Genomic DNA, 15,090 nt, shown 5'->3' on the forward strand with positions numbered 1-15,090 from the left:
AAAAAAGTGGTTTCTATAACAGATAATTGGATTTACTCAGGCTTTAAAGGGTAGTACACGTTGCCAGCTATGTGTGTCAGAAGTTATTCTATATTGCAGCAAGAGTATTTGTAGGAGACTGCTCTGTCATGTAATAAATTATTTAGTTTATAAATTATTCCTTTAAATTTTCATGTGAGATGTTCATATTTCATCTTGTAAATTTTCAAGTGAAGACATTGAAAAACTAGAAGTGTAAGGTATTAAGAAGTAGCTTACTGGGTTTTGTTTTACTTAATGCACAAACCAGCACTGTTAAGTCCTCTAGTTATGTTTCATTTTGTATCTTAATTAGACCTTCTGTGTTTAAAGATCTATTTTCTGTAATTAACATCTTCATAGCTGTTGTAAAGGTATCACTTCTATAAGTAGAGAAATTCTGTTCATAATGCTTAGAAAGCTTTACAGAAGGCCCAAGATTAAGGGGATGAAACATAACTGTTTTGAAATGTATTTATCATTTTAATTTTCTACAATTTTTCAGGTCACCCAGCTTTATTTAAGTAACTCTGGAAAACTGTGTTCCTCACTTCCCCCACATATATTTTCCTGCGCTGAAAGAGCTTACCACATGCTTTTCCAGGAGCAGCGTCCCCAATGCTTTATCCTCAGGTGAAAATTTATCTTTCTATTAATTAATTTGTACCTCCTGCCTTTCAGCAGTTTCCCTTGCGCCTCAGCAGTTGAGATTTCCATTTTATTTTTTCTCTGTTTTTTTCTGTGTACTGATCTCTGTATCATACATTAGAGCAAAATAGAAATGAAAAAGGTTTAATTACATCTCAAGTTCATAAATTCTCTTGGGCAATTCCCACTCCATGTATCTGCATCTAATTAGGAACAAGATTTAATGGTAAAGAATTCAAAACTGCTGTGTGTGTTTGCTGATATTACACGAATCAGGATTAGAAACAGAATCTATTGACAATAAAATGATAAATACTTGACTAAATCATAAACTTCTGGGGTGAGGCGCCTGTATTGGAGCATGCACTCTGCCTATGTTTGTGTGACCATGAGTTTGTCCTTTAGCTCTCCAAGCTCAAAATGGATTTAAAATGGACTTTAACCTTTAACCCTTACTCACAGTATTGTTTCAATGATAAATAACTTCAAGATTGTGAGTAATTTTATTAGTAACGTGTGAAAAATTTCATCCAAATATGCTGGTTTTATAATGGTGAAATTTGGCATTCACCTGGAATGTTTTAATCCCCAAATCTATTAATCCTTCTTCTCTCAAACTCTTTGAAAACAGTGAATCTGGTGAATTTGATGTACTCAGTCAAAGACATGTGTTGCTCAGTCTCATCCCTTTTCTATCTTTTCACCCTTTACTTACTTTCATATCTTGTGAATCTTTATTCCTAATGTTCTCCTTGGGATTGGAGACTCAATGAGATTTTAAAAGACCTTTGAGATCATTGAGTCCAACCTTTGACTGAACACCACCTTGTAAACTAGACCATGTCACTGAATGCAATTCCAGTCGTTTCTTGAACGCTTCCAGGGATGGTGACTCCACCACCTCCCGGAGCAGGCCATTCCAATGTCTAATCAACCTTCCTGTGAAGACCTAATGTCCAACTGTCCTGGTTTAGGGTAAATTTGGGAGAAAACTTCTAAAGGGGTTCTTCTAGAAAGTAAATTCAAGTGGGCCCTCCCCCAACTGGTTTGGGAAAAGATACTTTGGAGAAAAGTGGGAAGAAAAGTTTATTTTTGTTAAATTGTTTAACAGGCAAAGCATTCACTAGCACAAAATGTGAATAATATTAAACAATAAAACCTGTTGCCAATCTAAAGAGATGACAAACTCAGAAATTCCCCTGGGTGGGCTGTAGCTCAGCTCACTCCGTTTGTTATCAGTCCTTCTGGTACTGGAAATGCTGCGGCCCAGGCCCGGCCCAGTGGGCCACAGGTGTGAGCTGCCGGTGCTCTTCTGGGTGTTCAGTCCAGAGCAGATTTAAACAGTTCCAAGGAAAAGAAAAACGCAACAGTCCAGGGAACTTCTCTGCCTCAGCTAGGTAAAACTAACCAAAAGCACAGGAGAGCTCTGTCCTGCAATGTGTCTGTGCTGCAGACAGCACAGAGAAGGATGTGGGACAGCAAGTGCAGTTTCTGAAAACAAACTCCGCACTTCTTCTCTCCCCCTCTTCACTCTTGAAACCAGTCTTAAGGGTGTGAAACTTATTTCTGGGCTAAACAGATGAATGGGGATATGGGCATAATAAAGTCACTCTAGGGCGCCAACCTAAACCTCCCCTGGTGCAGCTTGAGGCTATTTCCTCACTGCTTTGTCGCTGGGTGCCTGGGAGAAGAGGCCGATCCCCACCTGGCTACAGCCTCCTTTCAGGCAGTTGTACAGAGCAGTTGGGTCCCCCCCGAGGCTCCTTTTCTCCAGGCTAAACACCCCCAGCTCCCTCAGACATTCTTTGTAGGACTTGGTGCTCCAAACCCTTGAGCAGCTCCGTTGCCCTTCTCTGGACTCCCTCCAGCACTTGAATTTACTTTCTTGAAGTGAGGAGACCAGAACTGCACACAGGACTTGAGGTGCAGCCAAATTTGTTACCTTTTTACATTTTTTTCCCCCAGTCACTTCACATCTGATCAAAAGCTCACTGACTGAAATAGAGCATTTTACAACAGGAAAGCAGTTGGCCGAATCACTGAAGAATTTACTATCAATTATTTGCAATTATTTTCAGTTTGTAGCAAGCCAGCTTTATTCATGTAGGCTTAACACCAAGAGCTGTCTTTGTATAAACTTCTAATGGAAGTTATGGAATAAAATTATATTAGTTATGCTCTTAAATAGCCAGTAGGTGGACTTTTCATTATTAACTTCCTTCTGAGTGCATTTTGCTCCTGCTTTTCAGATATGAAAATATATTAAGCACTGACAAGATAAGTAAAGAGTTGTCTAGGGAGCCTAAATATAGTCCTGTTAAAAGCTAAGGATCCTTAATAAATCAAACCAAAGATTTATGGCATGCTGATTGCTAATTTTGTGAGTCAAAAAGTCATAATGAATACATAAAATGAAATGGTCTAGCTTGCTAACAGCCAGGAGTGTCAATATCCAATGAAACTGTTGTGACATAAATCACATATTTAAGCCAAATAATCTGGAATGGGGAGGAGTCCTTGTGTTTTACAGTGGAATTTATTGAAAGCTTTCGATTTCCTTAGTTTAGCATCATCAAAAGCATTCTGTTCAATTTAATTTTTTTTCTGAAAGTATAATTCTATGTATTTTAAATGCAATGGGCTGCTGCACTACAGTTCCACTTTTGTCTTGAAACATTGTTTAGAAATACACTGTCCAATGCAGCTTAATTTTAGAAATATAATTTCCAACTAACATGAAAGACTGATCAGTTATGGATAACACTGCTGATAATACAAGACTCATTCTTTTGTATTTAACAGTTTTGCTTGCACATATTTGTTTCAAATCTAGAAACCTCAGTCACTGGGAGCAAGACTCAGTGTCTCAGTTAGCTACTCTGCAAATGGAGAAGAAATAAATTATTCTGACCCCCAAAAGTGTGCGAACTGAGTCACTCTTCCCTGGATATATCTTACTATATTAATGGGAATTTGGAGTAGTAATATTCCCTGTAATACAATAAGAGATTTGTTTCAAAAGTTCATGCAGAACAGCACACCTGTCTTTAAATCTGGTGGAAATCTTGTATGAACACATTCTGTCAGCAGTTTTCCATCACTTCTGATTATAGTTCAAGTACTGCAGGAGTAAATTTCTTTTTGTTAGGTATAGTATAAGTGTGGTACCTTTGGTCAGAATTGAAAATGGAGCACAAAAAATCAAACCCTGCCATTTGTAACATCTGAAATGATAAATATATGGCTCCTTACATGTTTTGTATTTTGTAATATTTTCCCTAAGTAGATGATTTATAGAATTTTTTATAATGGGATTGCTTTTTACCAAACAGTAACAATACAATAATGATCCACTGTTCTGAAATCATAAAGGTATAGACAAACCAGCCTAAGATGCAGAAACTGGGGGTAAGCAAGTACTTCTCAGTACTTGCAAAAAGTAATTCTTAAAAATTGCCTGGGGTTGGCTGTTTTCGGACTCTTTTACCTGGGCTTCCTTGATTAACTACTTCCATGTGATGGTTCTGTCAATCTCCAAGTCCCCCTTCATGCAATATATATGGTAATGGATGATAGTCCAAATGCTGTGGATTTGACAGTTGTAGCTTCTTTAGTTCTTTGCTTCACGTGACTTTGTATTTTCACACTTTCGATTGGTCTTTTTTCCTAACAAATTTGAATTTTAATGTTTTTCTTTATTTCAAAACAGAACTTATTTTTTAAATTATTCATAGTATTTGAAGAAAGGAGTTTTGAGCTGTAATTAAGGTTGTATTAACAAAATATTTATAAAGCAATAGTAGGAAACAGGCCCTCCATCAGATATTTATAAAGAAAAGCTGGAAAGCCAAAGGAGGAAAAGTGAGAAAACTTCATGGGCTTCCTTCCTAACTAACTAAACTTCATGTTTTTTTCCTAATGTCTCACCTAAATTTCCCCTCTTTCAGTTTGTATCATTATTCCTTGTCCTGTCACTACACTTCCTGACTACGAGTCCCTCTTTGACTTCCCTGTAGGGGATTTTGCTTATTTCCTCCATGCCACCACTTTTCTATTGTTTCTTTCAACATTTGTCATTCTATTGACTTTTACCCTATTTACTTTGGTCACTTTCCCTGTCAGAAATTCTCGTTCTTTTGAATATTTATTTTACCTCACAGACCAGAAATCACAGCGATCTAGATAGAATCACTAAAGTGAGAATGTACTGCAGAAAGTGGGTAGGTTGTAAAATCAATCAGCTTTTCCTTTTCCTTCCTGTTCCTTTTGTATTTTCTTTCCATTCTTCCTATTGTATTCTTCACTTTCCATTTCTTCTGATTCCCCATCATTACCACAACAGTAATTTCCCCATCTGCAAAGAGAACCAGGCAGCATTGGTGAGCTCCTTTACTGGACAAAAGATAAAGGAAAACATAAAATCTGTGCTATAAGTACCTTCAAAAAGACTTGAAAGCATTAGATTTGATTGGTTTGACCTGTGAAACAAGACAAGGTATCTTGATAGCTCTGACAGCCTTCATGTACACAGACAGACAGTCAGTCAGTCTGTCTCCTATGTTATGTTCTTTATTTGTCATCCATAAACCTTCTGTTATTTGAAATAAAGGTTTGATGGAGGTACCTTCAATCGATTCAAACAAAGCCAGCAGAGAATATAAATAACATTTCTGTTGTGTAACTAGCCCTGATTCCTCCCTCTCTTCCTTGCCTGTCATCTTGCAGTGGAGAAAGTGGTTCTGGGAAGACTGAAGCCTGCAAACAGATAGTGAAACACCTCACTTGCAGAGCCAGCTGCAGCAGAAATACCTTTGATACAAAGATAAAACATGTAAGTAGCATTCTGACCACTGAGTGAAATGAAGCAAAACCTTGGTCTCTTGGATAGACAGAGATATTTGAGATGTATGGAAAAAAGTATCAGCCCTGTAGAAATTCATAAATGGCTTGTTTTCACCTTTGAAGTCAAAGGAAGTTTTGGTTTTTTTATCCATGAATGGGAATAGGATTAAGCTCACATTGATCTGATAAGAAGCATCTTCAAAGTGGAGGCAGCTTTGTTTTATGTATTGGTGACTGAAAATCGGTGTTGCAGTGAATAGGAAACATTTCTCTGATAAGGAACTGTTTCTTACACATGAAATTTATTGCCTTCAGTAAATAAATAAATTTGCCTGTGTGGTATTTGCTGGATAGTATAAGTGTTGAGACATCTGAAGTAACAGTATACAAGACAGAAACTGTAAACTTGCAGGAAAACTGCAAGGATTGAACAGTCATATGGCTCAATGTCTGTGTACTAAATATATTTAAGAAATAGGTAAGAGTTCTGAAAATTTTTTTCAGTCATATTTAATTTCCAAAACCTGTGTTTTCATATACCCATATTTAATTCCCTAGAAAGGTTCACACTGTAATTTTAAATTATGCTGAACCCTGGATTGCCAATTCAAATTCTTTAAAGAAATTACCTTTCCTGAAACTTCTCATCTGAGATATCAACTCAGAGACAGCTATCAATGGGTCTTAATGGAGGTGGAAGAGCATTATCAAATTTTGGGTATAGAAATATCCTTTAAATCTAGCTTAGGTGGGATATCTGACTTTAGGTGGTAAATGTATCCGATCTCATCCATAGGGAATAGAATAGAGATTCTAATTTAGTTACTTTTTAAGGTGCCTTAATGAACACAGGTGTCTGGATTCATTCCTGCTGCAGTTATGCATAGCCCCATTAAATTAATAAAGTTGCACAGGTTAAAGCAAGTGCTGAATTAGTCTAAAAGCAAACACATCCTAAACATCACTACTGAAGTGGAACTGGAACCAAAACTCAGCTGGCTAGTTTTCTGCTGCCACCTACTGCACAGACATCTGGTTTAATTAATAATTGTGGATGGTTTAATTTTTAGAGCTTCTGTGCCACTCTAGAGACCTCTTCCCTTCCCAGCTAGGTCATCCACCTTCATGAAAGGAGTGATGTCAGAACAACAGTGTAGATGCACCACATTGCAATCACCTTCAAGGATGCACAGAGGAAAGTTCTGAAGGGAATCTGTCAGGGTGCAAGCAACTAATTATACACAAAAAAGCTAAATACGATGGTTGTGACCATGAAAGCCTAACATGGAAATGCATTAGCAAGACATGCTGTAAAAATGTCTGAATCTGCTTTCCCCTCAGTTTTTCACTAGTATAATCCTGAAATAATTCTATTTGAAATCAATAATTTATGCCATTTCTGACATTATATAAAACTTGTAAATTCCTTTGTTGGGTTATTAGTATTGACTGACTGTAGCTTCACAAGCTTTCAAAGATTTTGATATTTTTGCTAAGTATGCCAGCTCCAGGAATATGACTCCAGTCACTCATGTCTGAACTACTGGTAGGGACACAGCTCACATGTGAACCTTACACTTAAAACTTCTACTATTCTGAAATTACTTTTTTTGGAATATATTTATTTTGAGCTGTCTTACTTTAATTTCTATTTTGGAAAAAAACCTGCCAAGTATTTTTTTTAAAGTATAAGACAAATAGTGGTCTTCTTTTTTTCCCCCAATTAATTAATTACAACCAAATCTCACAGATGTTTCTTGAAATGTCTTCCTGTTTATTTCCTCTCTTTTTGCTTTTTTATTATTATTTTGCAGGTAAACTGTATCTTGGAGGCCTTTGGACATGCTAAGACACCCTTGAATGATTTTTCCAGCCGTTTTATAAAGTATTTTGAACTGCAGTTTTGTGAGAGAAAAAAATCATTAATTGCAGGTAAGTATCACTTAATCTGTAAATTTTGATGTCACGCACAGAGTGTCAGATCAGAGATCCCAGTGTGCCATGCACAGAATTGGACAGCAAGGGATTCAAGGTACATGAAAGAGGCCAGGGGGGTTAGGGAGTGTCAGAGGAACAGATTTCACAGCCTGTGAATTGATCACTCGTCAGGAGTGAGCAGTGCCCTGTTCTAAGCAACCACAAGGTGGCAGGGAAGGACAAGAAACAAATTGACAGCAGCAATTCCTTGTATTTCCCTGGAGGTCACGTTTCGTTTTATTTCACAGATCAACAAACTGAGAGAGCTGTGTAGTGCAACACTGTGAAGTAAGAGTGAAAAATGGATTAAGTTGTTAAGCTGTGCTTTTGTACCTAGTATTGTATTGGGTATTTTAAGTATCCCCTACAACAAGTATATTCTGTAATACTGAAATTAGAAGTAATTTATTTCAGCTTAGAGCTTCTTTTAAAACAACTAGGAACCATATTGTTGTTTATTCTTCTTAGAGGCAAGATAGTGTGAAATTTGTTCCTGCTTTCAGAGTAAGTGTGAATCATCTGATCCCTAGTGAGCATTCATTAGTTAAAAAAAAACCAACAGAAACAAAAAAAAACCTCCAAAAAAAAATTGAAAGAAAGAAAAAGAAGGAAATTGAGCAAACTTTCAGTTTGATTCTGAAACCTCTCTCTTCAAAAGCAGAGAGAGCTTTCATTTCTGGTCCACATAGGTCATCATAAAGCTACTCACTGTCAAAGCAAGTTATGGCTGCAGAAACAACTACACACAGTTTCCTACTTGCATTGTTCCTGGATGCAGAAGCTATATGGCAAGACACACTTTTGTTCCAAGTAAATCAGATTCTGTTAGATAAGCATTTCCAAATCTACTCTTTTTTTTTTTTAAATGTGTTTGTGCTTTCTGAAGAGTTTCCTAAAAAAATTCTTTGGAAATATTTCCAATTACATTTTCTTGAGACAGTTCACTATACTCTAGAAAATATGATAGTTCCTTCACGGGAAATGTTATGCATGGGAAATTGCTAACACTTTTTTCTGGTTTGTTTTATGATGAATGTAGGATAATTGCAAAGGAAATCCAAAACTAAAAATGCGTGGTTTTGTTTTTCATTTATAAGCTCTTGTGGGAATAATGCAAATTTAAATATACATTAGCATGGACTGAAGAGCATCTCAGTTCAGTTTGTAAAAATAAACCTCAATCCCTAAAGCTAAAATTTTATAGACCCTTTGTATTGTACCTATTCAATTTTAGTATATTGTCTCTGCAGGGATATAGGTTTATGGCCAGCTTTTCTCAGAACTGACAGTTTAATTCATAGCTATTACCTGTGACAGGATCGGTTAAGCAGGTTCTTGTGTCAGTTTTCTGATACACTAATTCTGTGTTTTTATGATTCTCAAGCCATAGGCATAAAATGAGAAAATGTAAGGGTAGTCAGGTCAATTAACAAATGTAACCAAATTACTTATCTACCGTGCTATTCCCCAATTATTTAGGAATTGAATCAATTATTTTTGCCAATGCTAAGGTAGCTTAAAGTTACATAATTTGCGGTCGAGAGACATGTCTTGCTACAGCAGTAGAAATGTGTTTTATATTTCTGAAATTGGCAATTTTTCCTGCTGTTTGATTTGCATAGTAGATGTTGTTATTTCTCAGCCACTGCTAAGCATCACATCTGAGTGAAATTGTCCCAGGTTTAGACCACCATAAATGAGAAAAAATAATTTATATTGTCTTCGGCAGGTTTAAATTCCACCCAGGCATACTCTGTATTTATTTGCAAGATCATTTGCAGAAGTATTTACTGTCTTGCACTGTTTAAACATAAATGAATAATTTTAATATGCAGAACATCTGATTTTGCTGAGCTATGAATTTATAACTCATTGATACAGGGCTAAATATGTCTGATTTGTAAACAAAAATCCAAGTGACACTAGGCTGCCTCCATCGAAGGGTTTAGGTGGTTTCAACTCCCCCACAGATAGATATTAGAGATGGAGATCTGGAACAATTTGCTAAGGCAGGCACATGCAAAGTACGTGTGCACACTTTTATTACAGAGGGCAAGCCCAAGGTGGCACTCCTTGCGTTTTGAGTGGACACCAGTGAAATTTGTGACAGCTTCTTGTTCATGCTGAAGTTCTTCTAGACCCTGGAAATGCTCTTTTATCACAAGGTTTATTCTTTTAGCAGACAGTACAATGTACCTAAATAAATGAAATTAAATGAATGAAATGTTCCCCATAATTTTCATAATTAGATTTGATTTGTTCTTTAGCATAAACTGCATTTCTGCCATGATGTTTTGAAAACAAGGATGGAGAGTTTTAGTATGGCTGTCCTCAAAGCCAGTACAGATATATGAAGAGGTTTTATGTAACAAAAAGTTTTATTTTAGAACACTTAGAATAAACTACAGGCCAGTGATTTCATTAAGTTTCTAAAATCAATTAAGAATTCAAAGATTGATCTTCTGGCCAAAAAAATAATATCATTCCTAGTGAATGACTAACTCAACAGAATTGTAAAAGATTTTTTTTTCTTTTTTTCCCCAGAATGACTCAGAAAGAAATTTAGGAAGAAAAAATAAAGTCTGAAAAGCTTATTCTCCAGATTTTCTGCTTTGCTTTTCAGGCATTGATTTTCTCAGTCTTCACTTTTTGAAAACCAAGGACAGATATTTTAAATTTTTTTTTAAGTTACATTGAAATGGACAAACAACTGGTTTTTTTGTCTTTACAAATAGCTGTGTTTAGGACAGCATGGTTTTTGAACAGGAGCTATGTAGTTTCTAAGAATGCATAGCTGAAAGACAGATTTCACTGGCCACACTTTTAATACAGAATCTGCTTGCTGCCTCTGTAGCTGCTGAGTAGATCAAGTGAGCTGTTAAATGAAGTAAAAATTTGTTTGTGCCTGGAGGCACAATTACCATTGCACAAAAATGACAGACTTTGCTTTGGAACTTTATAAAATTTCTCCCTTTTATTTCACACATAGATTAACAAACATATTTCACTTTGTAGAAAAGCATACTACCATGATAATTTTCTTTATGACTCTTAGCACCATTAAGATGATGCTGTGTTTGATTTTTGCTGATTGGAAGCTTGGCTTTTCTTAACAGCTCTTCCCACTGCTGGAGATGCTAGTTGAGATGGAATGTATTTAGCCTTATTAAAGTGCAGGTGACTTGAAGTACTTGGAAAAGGCTGAATTAATTTGTGTCATCTGAATAAGTGATGTTGCTCATCATTAAAGTTAAATGATAGATGACCTTTGGTAACATTTTTCCTGCTTGTATTAATCAATGAATGTTAAAAACACCTGAAGTGGTAGTTATAAAAGCCTTAGTGAATAATATTGCACACAAAAATGTGATTAAAGATTTGCAGTGAACTCTTTTCAAATTAATTAATGGTTGGATTAGTTTTACTGTCAAATAAGTTACAAGCACAATAAAAAGATGGAAATCATCCTTCAGGTTCATCTATTCTGTTTTACCCTGTAGAAATGACAGCCAGATAATGATTGATTCTGATGAAAGTGTGTGTCTGGGCCAGTCCTGCCATGATTGCTTTGCTTCAATTTATAATGTGTTGCAAAGTTACTGGAGCCAGAAACATACATGATTTCCCAAGTGTGCCTTTCTACTTCCCATACAGGTTTGGGTTTTTTAGTTTTTTCTGTAGTGTAACAGCAGAGGAGTAGATGGATGATACACAATTTCTCATCATATTGATTCCATAATAGCAGCTCACTACTACATTTTGTAGGATGATTAAATGGGCCAGATCATGTTTCCTTGCTTCAGCAAGTCAGAGGTACAGCTCCTCTCTGTCAGTCCTGCTGTCTCTCAGCCAGACTCCCAGGCATGGTTTTGATGCCAGCAAATGTCAGGACAGGTCTGTGCTGTTCCATAAAGAGGGCATAGAGGATGTCCCTGGCTGATGTACCACTGACCTTCTGCACTCCTTAACTGGTGTGTGTCCAGGATGGCTTGGTCTGTGCAGAGTAGTTCTTTGAGACCCTGCATAGTTGTATTTAGTTCATTGGCAGAATTTAGCTGCTGAGGCCTTTCTCAAAACAATATGTTCAGGATTCACCCATTTCATTTCTCTCCCATCTACACTGCCTTTCAGCAGTATTCTCAAAGGCTGTGTTCCCTCATACACACTACTTCAAGTAACTGCAGGTTTGCTGTGTTTATTTCAACAGTATGAACAGAAAGAACTTCAAAAGATAAGTTTAATTTAAAATGAAATGACCAGACAAATACAGATGATACAGCAATAACCTAGCAGTGGACATTAGCAATTGTACGGTGACGGGAACTGACATTCTGCCTGCTGGCCTAACTCCTCATTAGGTGTTGCAGTGTGATGCAGAGGTTATGAGGCATGAGAAAAGCTGTTTTAAATCATGTATTAGGCTGATGCAACTACCTCTGGTACACACTTTCATTCACCAAATTGTTTCGCTTTGCATTAGGCAACACCTGTGAGTCCAGAACCGGTTCTGAAAATATTGCTTTAATCCCAGTCAGTTTAAAAAAAGTAAAAAATGAGAAAAAAATCTAAAAATATGCTAGTGGTATGCATTTAGAAAGCATACTTCCTGTGCTGCAGGATGCATGCACCAATATTTACAGTGACTATATGTTCAAGAACTACTTCCAGTTAATGAAGAAAGGAGTCCTGAATGAGTTGGTTGAAAGCCAGGCTATGGGAAACTATAGTTTAATATTCAAAAATATAGGTCCTCTGTTGCTGAGAAGTGCACCTTATGCTCTAAACTCAAGAGCCCTTTCCAGGGTGAGGATGCTTGCAAAGACTCTGTGAAAGCTCTGCCATACTCCAGATATTGAAACGTCTACAGCTGCAGCAAAATGGACTGGGTCCATGTGGTGGGGGTGCTCAGTTGTGTGTGAAGAGAAGTGCTTCTGGTCTTTGCACCACAGCTAGTATTTAAGTAATTAGATAAATTATGCCAGCAGCTGGATAAGTGGGAACTGGGATTAAGTTCCCACTTAGCAGAAAGGCCCTGACCTCTAGCTGCAGTTGGACATTCCCTTGTTCTCTTAGTCTCTTGCATCTGGAACCACGTGGTGGTGTACTCCCAGGGCAGAGCTCAAGAGCAGCATGCCCAAAATGATGAATATCCCTGTCTCTTCACAGGTATCTCTAAAATGCCTTTTATCTTGCAAAAAGGTAAATCAGTCTGAGGCTCAGTATTTCCTTTGCTTCTGTGCTTTGCCTCTTTCAGAATCTCAGTGAGCCTGAGGTTGTGTATGATCCTGTAAGCTGTTTTTCTGTAGGCAAATCTCACTCAGATTCATCCTCCTTCGCCTTCTTCCCCAGATTTCTGATTCACATAGCTTCTTATTTATTCAGGTCATCATAGCCCTTCTGAGATGCCCATGTTTCCCCAGGCTCAGGTTAGTGAGCCTGTTCATAGCCTATTCTGCAGAGGATTTGCCTCTTTGTAGTCATCTAGAAGCTAGGTGGTTAATCAAAGCTGTTAATCTCTCTGTTCTTGATTACCAGCAGAGAAAGAAGAAATGCTTCCAAGTGTGTTTTTTTCAATAGGTTTTGAATCTCTCTCCCATCTTGCTGTTTAGGAGGAGGATAGAATAGATGCCAGTGCTCAGATGGCTACATTTTGGTGAGATGACTAATAGCTTGTCTCAGAAGATCTTGCCAAATATAGCAACTGACACAAATCAACATCAGTATCTTCAAAACTAAGTAGCTTTGATGGTAATGTCAAACAGTAAGTAAGCGTGGTGATATGCTTGTTCCACCAATTCTAATGGAATTGGGGTTTTGTATGTGATTTGTATAGAAAACCATGGAGTATAAATGGTCATACTATATTTTATATGCTCCCCTCAGATCATTTTATAAGAAACACGGTTTATTCTGAACTGTTGTAATGGTGAATGGTTTAAGACATTTAAGTTTAGAACAGTCAGTGTAATTATGAATTTGTGTTTGTTTCTTAATCAGCTAGGATTTATACATACATGTTGGAGAAGTCTCGTGTCGTTATCCAACCTCTCAACCAGAGTAATTTTCGTGTTTTTTACTTGATGATGGATGGATTGTCTGCTGAAGAAAAATACACCCTGTACCTCAGTAATTTATCTGCACACAGGTAGGAAAACAACTTTATATTTAGTATTAATAGTTTTCTTATATAAATGCCTCTCTGCTGTTGAGGTCCTTCTAATAGGTAAAATTTTTCTAACTTTTCAATGAGTTCTGAAATTATTTATTATGGAGTACCTGCTCATGAGTATTTAGTTCTGAAGTACATATCTAGTGTCTTAACAAGATCAGAGTTTTATATCCAATTATATTGTTGCCTCAAAGGAGAAAAAGGCATTTATTAGCTCTTTTTCTGTCTTTTTTGGACTAGAGTAGGTGTATTGGTTTTGGGTTTTCTTCCCTGGTGAAAAGTTTTTTCTTAAGGTAAAAACTGTTTGATTTATTTGTTATTTTCTTGTGGAATATGTTGATTTTGATGAAATGTCACTAAATGTAACCTGATATCTCCATTTTCATTTTGCTACTCACTTTATATCAAATTAGTAAGAAAAACAGAAGCAAAAGTTTTGACTGCTTTCAACCCAAGGATAGGATTCAACACCCAGCACCTAAAATTATGTTTTTCTGTATGACTCCACATGATCTGGTTGTTTTGGCTCCCATTTGCAATCAGAGGAGGTTGAGTCCCTGCTCAGCTGTATAATGACTTACAAATGTGGCTCAGTTCAGCCAAAGCACAGAGCTATGTGTGTCTTCATAAACTGTGCTGATCACGTTGCCTTTAACAGTGAGAGCTTAAATATAAAGAGCTGAATATAGACACCCAAATGTAGCATGTCTAAGGCTTAATATACTCCAAATGTTTACTATAGGAGGAGGTTTTGGGGTTTTTTTCAGTAAATGTTGTGATTATCTCAGAATTTATTCATTCTGACTATTTTAGAATGAAAAAATATTCCTCACTTGGTTAATTTGCATTTTTCTCTTCAGTCTTTCCTAAGTGTCACTGAAATGAGAGTAGGCTATTTAGTATTAATGATCTTCTCTTAAACTGACTTAAAATGAGTATAGCAAGTAACTGTAAAAAAACCAATAGTAATTAAAACTATGCAAGATGAATGTTTTCAGGTTTTCATCTAAGCCTTTTTCCCATGGATTTTTTTTCTTTTCTCAACTTCTTCATTTTCCACTCTGGCTAGTTACTTGAATAAAATAGCAATTCTAGATACAAAACCTGTAAATAGAAAGACACCACATTAATTTTTGCAGAAAAAGCTTCATTGATTATGATTTTTTTCTTAAGACAGAAGTCTTCGAACTACCATTGTTTGGTCATGCTAAGCTGTTACCATTTCTGTATTATACAGAATGTCATACAACACTAACTCTGAAGAAACCTCAGGCTAAATTCCTTTGCTAAAAATGATTCACTTCAAAACAGGGAGAAGAAGTGTTAAATTCTATATTTTAAATTGTTTGAGGACTTTGAAGACCAAAAGTATTCCTGGTGATTGCTTTATTCCTCTTCTAGCATAAGTTGTTTGGAAGCACTCAGTTTGTTCAGAA

The 15,090-nt window shown here is 36.6% G+C and overlaps 1 protein-coding gene across 4 annotated transcripts in view; it reads left to right on the forward strand.

Moving 5' to 3' along the window:
• The window catches only part of MYO16 (myosin XVI), a 358,619-nt gene that overhangs the window by 197,626 nt on the left and 145,903 nt on the right, over window positions 1–15,090 (forward strand). For all 4 annotated transcript variants that reach the window (XM_030948473.1, XM_030948456.1, XM_030948465.1 and 1 more), the window contains exons 13-16: window positions 524–651; window positions 5,392–5,497; window positions 7,323–7,440; window positions 13,483–13,630. In XM_030948473.1, the coding sequence (XP_030804333.1) occupies window positions 524–651; window positions 5,392–5,497; window positions 7,323–7,440; window positions 13,483–13,630 (500 nt within the window). The remainder of the gene's footprint in view (window positions 1–523; window positions 652–5,391; window positions 5,498–7,322; window positions 7,441–13,482; window positions 13,631–15,090) is intronic.

Source organism: Camarhynchus parvulus, chromosome 1 (genome assembly GCF_901933205.1).
Source record: "Camarhynchus parvulus chromosome 1, STF_HiC, whole genome shotgun sequence".
Classification (NCBI taxonomy): domain Eukaryota; kingdom Metazoa; phylum Chordata; class Aves; order Passeriformes; family Thraupidae; genus Camarhynchus; species Camarhynchus parvulus.